The sequence below is a fragment of the Phaenicophaeus curvirostris genome, chromosome 21, assembly GCF_032191515.1.
Source record: "Phaenicophaeus curvirostris isolate KB17595 chromosome 21, BPBGC_Pcur_1.0, whole genome shotgun sequence".
Taxonomy (NCBI): Eukaryota; Metazoa; Chordata; class Aves; order Cuculiformes; family Cuculidae; genus Phaenicophaeus; species Phaenicophaeus curvirostris.
The window spans coordinates 7,375,873-7,383,351 of NC_091412.1; the positions used below are offsets into that span (position 1 = coordinate 7,375,873).

The 7,479-nt window shown below is 42.8% G+C and overlaps 1 protein-coding gene across 1 annotated transcript; it reads right to left on the reverse strand.

The window, feature by feature from the left end:
* Positions 1-1,917: 1,917 nt before the first annotated feature.
* LOC138729533 (lysophosphatidic acid receptor 1-B-like) lies at positions 1,918-5,277 on the reverse strand. Its single transcript, XM_069873831.1, has one exon. The coding sequence runs from the start codon at positions 4,109-4,111 to the stop codon at positions 3,143-3,145; it is 969 nt and encodes a 322-aa protein (XP_069729932.1). The 5' UTR covers positions 4,112-5,277; the 3' UTR covers positions 1,918-3,142.
* Positions 5,278-7,479: the final 2,202 nt, after the last annotated feature.

Sequence of the window (7,479 nt, forward strand, 5' to 3'; positions counted from 1 at the left end):
GCCAGCAGAGCGCCGAGCGCCTCCGCGCGGGCTCGCCAGTCGAGCGCCGAGCTACAAGCTTTATCGATAGACTCGTAGAAACAGCAGGTTGGGAAAGACCTTATGGATCCTCGAGTCCGGCCATTCCCGTCAACCACTAAACCGTGTCCCTCAGCACCGCGTCCACCCGTCTTTTAAACACCCCCAGGGACGGTGACTCAACCCCCTCCCTGGGCAGCGAGTGCCTGATAACCCTTTCTGTGAAAAAATATATATATGTATTACATTTATATATCTGTATCTCATAGAATCTCTTGGTTGGAAAAGACCTTTGAGATCATCGAGCCCAACTGCACCCACCCACCACTAAACCGTATACCTGAGCACCTCAGCTACCTGGCTTTTAAACGCCTCCACGGATTTATAATGTGTGTGTATACATTAAAAATATTATATATATATATATATATATAAGATATATATAGGGCAAGTTTACTGGTGAGGCCGCTCCTTGAATCCTGTGTTCAGTTCTGGGCCCCTCACCACAAGAAGGATGTTGAGGCTCTGGAGCGAGTCCAGAGAAGAGCAACGAAGCTGGTGAGGGGCTGGAGAACAGGCCTGATGAGGAGCGGCTGAGAGAGCTGGGGGTGTTTAGCCTGGAGAAGAGGAGGCTGAGGGGAGACCTCATTGCTCTCTGCAACTACCTGAAAGGAGGTTGTGGAGAGGAGGGAGCTGGCCTCTTCTCCCAAGTGACAGGGGACAGGACGAGAGGGAATGGCCTCAAGCTCCACCAGGGGAGGTTCAGGCTGAACATTAGGAAAAAATTTTTCACAGAAAGGGTGATTGGTCCCTGGCAGAGGCTGCCCAGGGAGGGGGTTGAGTCACCTTCCCTGGGGGGGTTTAAGGGACGGGTGGACGAGGTGCTGAGGGACATGGGTTAGTGATTGATGGGAATGGTTGGACTCGATGATCCGGTGGGTCTCTTCCAACCTGGTTATTCTATGATTCTATGATTCTAAGTTGTATGGGGCCTCAAGAAGCCTGGTCTAGTGGGAAGTGTCCTTGCCCATCGCAGCGGGGTTGGAACAGGATGATCTTTGAGGTCCCTTCCAACCCAAACCATTCATGATTAACTGTATGTATAACATAAATAATAAAGTTATATATAACAAAAAAAGACATATATGCGCTGTATCTTATATAATACAAATATATATAATAATTAATATAATTAATGTGATTATATATATAATATTATATAGATATTATATACATTTAGATGAGATATTAGGGAGAAATGTTCTCCTGTGAGGGTGGGGAGGCCCTGGCCCAGGTTGCCCAGAGCAGTGGTGGCTGCCCCATCCCTGGAGGGGTTCAAGGCCAGGCTGGATGGGGCTTGGAGCCCCTGATCCAGTGGGAGGTGTCCCTGCCCATGGCAGGGGTGGAACTGGATGGGCTTTGAGGTCCCATCCAGCCCAAACCATTTCGTGGTTCTGTGAGTTATACCTCTCTTCTTGAGGGAGTTCTGGCTGGATTCAGTGTCACCTTGCTATGGGAACGACATGTTAAGTATTCCGTTACTAATCCTAGGCTGCAATCCATCCAGTAAGAGACAGAGATTCAGGTTCTGGTGGAACAATTCCCCAGGCCAGCAGTGAAGTTAGCGGAAAACACTCGCAGAACAGAAGTGTCCAGAGAAAAACTGGAGCCAGACTTATCTCACTTGAGTTACACTGTCCATTGACATAATTAATTGTAATTACCTATCAGGTTGCGCCATCCATTTCTTTAAATGTCTGAATTTTAATTCAGACAAAAGAAATTCTCCCAGAGCCCTTCAGTGTGAAATAACCCAGAGGAGGCGTTTATGGCAATAAATACAAACTGCTAAGTATCAGGTTGTTGATGAAATGGCACTTGCCCATTTATTACGTAAGTTTAACCTGCTTCTTACACAAAGCATTTTCTTACAAACAGATTAATGACATTTTAGTCCTAGTTCCCTCAAGCCTTCTGAAATGCTGAAACAATGACCATGAGCAAAACAAACTGGAAAGAGGCCCCTGAAAAATCCAGCCTGTCCTGGAAAGGCTGGATTTGGTTGCACTGTGCATGTGTGTGTTTCATGAACATGAAAACACAATCGCAGTGTGGAATATCACATTGATGTAACACACCTGAGCAATATTTGTGCATACTTTAAGACCAGAAAAACAAGCTAATGTCACCAGGACCTGCTCCATCACAGCTTCGAGAGTGGTTAATGTGCGAGAGAATAGAAAAGTAAGCATTGAGATCTTCTAGACAACATCTCTGTGTAACTAAGTGTTCTTTTCCAGCAGGATCTGACAGATTAACTGTTCAATTGCCACTTTACTTTTACAAGATACTCAGTCTTGACATTTTTATTTTGTTTTGTACAGGAAACTTCACTGCGATTCTGATATTGAAGAATTTAAGTGAGGTTTTCTCCTAAGGCAATTCAAATCTCAAAAGACACGGACTCAAGTGTGCCTCTATTTATAAGCAGAAATATGAAAAGTGCAGTCACAAATGTCTCACAAAAAGCATGTTATCCAGCTACACACTGCAGTTATAACTACAACAGTAAAACAGTGCTGAGTGCCCCCATTAATAAAGAGCTTCATCAAATATTCAAAGATACAATATGACTGCCTGCAAATGAGAAAGTCAAATAACATTTTCCCCATGCTACTGGATTTTTCCAGCCATTTTACTGTCTTCCAAACCATACAAAGACACAAAAAGGATGTGAATCTCAGCGGCAAAGTGAGCACAACAGAAGCCTAGTTCCAAATGCTAAGTAAATGCAGCTAACAGATTTATTTTTATCTCTGAGTAGAACGGCTCTCCTGTTTCATTCAGAGGCAAGACAAACCAGGCACACGATGAACGGGAAGCTGCAAAAACCACCGCAACGCCACACGCCGTTCCTGCGCTACCAAAGACTACGAAAGCTGCAGACCCACTTTCACGGCTACCCACACAGGGACCCCCCTGACCCTGCTCTGGGACCTCCACCTGGTGCAGGGACCCCTCAGACCCACTCAGGGACCCCCACACCCCAAGAAGGAGCCCCCCACCGGATGCTGAACCACCCTGGGCATCGGAGGAGGCAGGAATCGGTCTTTAGCTGTCCCTGCTAGATGTTCTCAATGGTGCAGGACTGGGCACGGCTGGAGAAGAGGCATTTCAGAGCCTTGAGTTTAGCCCCTAGAATTTTGACTTTCAGGGTATATATCATAGGGTTTCCTAAACAGTTCATGGTTATTAGCATAGCCGTGAAGTTTCGAAAGATGTAGACTCCTGGGTAGAGATCGATGCTGCACTGGTGGTTGGTTGCATCAAATATGACTCCTGCGAAAAAGGGAGCGTAGGAGATCAGTGCCAGGAGCCAAATGAAAATACTGGTTCTGGCAACCTGGATCTCAGCTGATTTGTAGGTGCCAGTAGCTTGTCCACATGCTTTCATTCTCAGCTTTCTCTTCCTCAAGATGATGATGATTCTAAGGTAAGTGAACAGAGGTATAATAAAAGCCACCACAACATTTGGAACAGCGATGAAGATGAGGTAGTCAACGCAAAATGGACTGTAAAGGACAGAGAGGTTTTCTTCTCTATGCAAGCAGTTCCACCCCATCAATGGCAAGCAGCCCAAAAGGAAAGCAAGGACCCAGTTAATTAAAACTACAGCTATGGAATGGCGTCTAGCAACCCTGAACCTCGTCCTCATGCTTTCAGCCACAGCCAGATAGCGTTCAATTCCAATGCTTACCAAGTTATAGATGGTGGATAAAATAGACACAGTATATAATGCATAAGGTGCGAGCATGTCCTTGGATCCAAAGATTGTAATGTCAGGATTGGTGATGAACAACATTGAAATCCAAAAGCCAGAAAAGCTGGTGAAGAGGTCAGAAAAAGCCAAATTGCAGAAGAGAATCGAGATAGGCTTGTGCAGATCCTTTGTCACCATTCTGGTGAAGATGACTGTGCAGTTGAAGATCACAGACGCTATGTTAATGGTCAGTTGAGGGATGCCCAGTGCAAGTACCAAAGAATGGCTCCAAATATTGGTGTGGTTAGTAGTGCAGTTTGGATATCCATTCATGGTGGAAAATCCTAATTTCAACCATTAATGAGCTCTGCTTTACACATCCCGTATTCCATAAGGGATCATGCTACACAAGTGTTGCTGCCACCTTGTTCTCCAAGTGAAGAATGAATCCTGACGCACGGCTTCTGTTGCCACATCATCATCATGAGTGTGGATTAAACTTTAACCACTCATGTTTTTAAATACTTGGGTTACCAACTCAGAGTGTAGCCAATTACCTTTAGGTTGCTAGGATAGCCAAAAGTGGAAAATATATTTACTACTCTACAGATGATCTGCTTAAAGCAACCTTTAAGAAGAGAAAAATCTGGACGGTTCTTGTGAAGATGAATTATCACATCAGTAGTTTAAAAGTTTTGAGGGTATTCTAAAATGAAATAAATGAGAATTCAGCTTAAATTCACAAGTGGAATGGTTAGGTAAAGGATTAGAGAGTCAGAAAATGGAGAGAAGTCATTTTTTTTCTTTTGGAAGGGGTGAGTACGTGACTGATGGAACTCAAAGAACACCACAACTATTGTGCACTAACCCAGACCCCAGCTCAGAGAAGGATGTAAGTCCTAATTTCAGATCAACTCTAGTGACATCACAAAACTTCTGCAGTGCTTGAGACTGAGCAGGAGACAACAGAACCTGGTTGTTCACTGTCTCTTGCCTACAGCTAAGCTAATGCAGCCAACAGTGGCTGTTTTTCTAAGCACAGTTAGATTGTATCTACAAAACAAACACCCATCTTATAAGCAAAACGATGTGATGAACTAAAATACGATTAGCTAAAGCCATTTTTTCAGTGGAATAAATCATACACATCAAATATACACAAATCATATGCATCAAATATACACATCCATTTCAAAAGCCTACAATGATTCAGACTTGAGGGGAAAAAAGCTCTTTGGACATAAGTTCCATGTTATTAGACAGCAGAGGGCACTGCTGGAACAAACAATACAGTGTACAATGGGGAGACTGGGAATTTTAGAAGAGCCAAGCAATATGGGTGAGCAGCACATCAGTATATCAATATGAACAGCACTGTGGGTTGATTTTCTACGCAGAAGTGGCTGCTGTTGTTTGCTAATGCTGAGGGTGGTTGCCCTGGTGTCACCCCACGTTTTGTTCAAAATGCCCATGCACGAGGAGAAATCTCCAGCATCCTCTCCCAGCTACCTGGCATCCACCTGCAACTGAGCAGCTTTCCTTTTGCAAAATTATCCAGGTAAAGCCATATTACCTACAAAGTTATTATCAGTTAATTTATTTTTTTTACCGTTATACTAACAAAGGATTGATTTGCATTCATGACAACTTTACACCACGGTATTGCAAAGCAGCTCAGCTAAGTCTGTGGGTTTTCCACATTCAGCGCTGGCATGTGATCACTGCAGCAATTCCAGCTCTAAATCTGTATATCTGTGAACTATACAATAGTTCTGCCAGAATTTACAACATAAGACATTTGTGCTGAAATGTTGGCTTAAAAAGGAAAATTCTGTAGCTTTTTTTTTTTTCTATTGATGCTAAAGTGTATGGAAGTATATTCAATCTAGTGTGCAATTAGTAGTACACACTCACATGCTAGAAATATTTTATGCAAATGAGTGAAAGGTATTTCAGGTGGTCACAGGGAAGTGCAAAGAATGATTATATAGAATTAAAGGATGAAAATTGATTTATCAAGTCTGCTGAGATATTAGCATCCTATAAAACATTCTTCTCAACAGCATCATAGTAGCTCAGGTAGCGTAAAGCCCAGCTGAACGCTGGTCAGGGATAGCAGAGGACACCAGACCAAGCCACACGCACTCCTGCTCCCTTCTGATTGTTTATTCCATGGCTCTGTGAACTGAAGGAGAGCCAAGGGCTGTGATGAACAGCAGGCTGTTCACAAAGTAAAACATCCTCAAAGATATCCTAATTACTAAGAAGATTATATTCAAAGTGCCCCAGGTACTGCTGAAAATGCTGCTTGAAATTGTTCTGATTTGAAAATTTGGTGTTCAAGCATGAAATACTAAACAACATGAGATCAAAATGAGGGTAAATTTAATATCAAGTAGCTTAAACAGCTTTTCACAAAAGCTTCGTAATCTTGTTTCACTAATATAATTACATAAAATTAACATAATGTTGCTACACTAAAGGGGAAAATATTGTTGTGGAAACCACCTTTTTAGTGTGCTTCAATATACAACCCCCCTGATTTGTATATTCCAACCCTCTGTAATAAAGTTTGAGCTCTCAAAGCCACATGAAAAGTAGTTTGAGTTGAAAACACTGTGTGAAACAGAGGGCTACTCCATAGCCCAATCTATCCGTATTACAATCTCGATTCAAGGTTATTCTTATATTCCTGTGTTCTGGGAACTGGGCAATCTTTCTTGTACTTACGCTTACAACACACCTGTGGAGAAAGAGTATTATTTGCATTTTATGAGCGGGAAAAGAACAATCACATTATTTGTTTAAGATCACGCAGAAGTCCAGTACGGAGGGAACCTAATCTTATCTCCTGCATCTCAGGCTAACGCTTTAACCACTGGCTGTACCTTGCTGCTGGCAGGCCCTTGATTGGTATTTATCTAGCTTTCACCTTCTACAATTCTTTTGAGTTCTATAATTGTTTTTATACTTCTTTATCCAAATGTCCAAATTGCTATTGTTTTGATATTTGTTATGAGTAGGAAAAGACATTATTTTGTATAGAATTTAAAGATCCATTAATAATTATCTGACAATTATGCCTGTGGAGAAGAAAGTAATCCTTGAGCATGTTGAAGAGACTGAGAAAGACATGAGAAGCTTTGGGCTGAAGTCTTAATGACAATTCATTTCGAGTGGCTCTTGTGGAAAATTGAACGTCACACAACTGAGCTTGCAGTTTCAGAAATGCCCATAAGCTGTAGCGCTCGACAGGAACCACAAGTGCTCAGCAGCTCTCAGAAAAACAGACCCCAGCTGTGACACGCCTGATTTCAAAACAGGAAATTCAGTTCAGGAGCTGGGAGTCTCAGTTCCAGGCAGTAACCCTTGGACAACATACACTTTTACCGTAGCATGATGGAAGAGCGGTACTCTATGTCCTTTATGCTGATAATACACCAAGAAACTTGAGTTGTGCCTGAAACTACAGGAGAAGAAGCTGCATCCATGAAATGAAAATAAGAACTCCATAGCACAATTAAGTAGAGATGATTTGGTGTTACTTTCTAAATGGCCTCAAGCTCCGCCAGGGGAGGTTTAGGCTGAACACTAGGAAAAAATTTTTCATGGAAAGGGTGATTGGGCACTGGCAGAGGCTGCCCAGGGAGGGGGTTGAGTCCCCTTCCCTGGAGGGGTTTAAGGGACGGGTGGACGAGGTG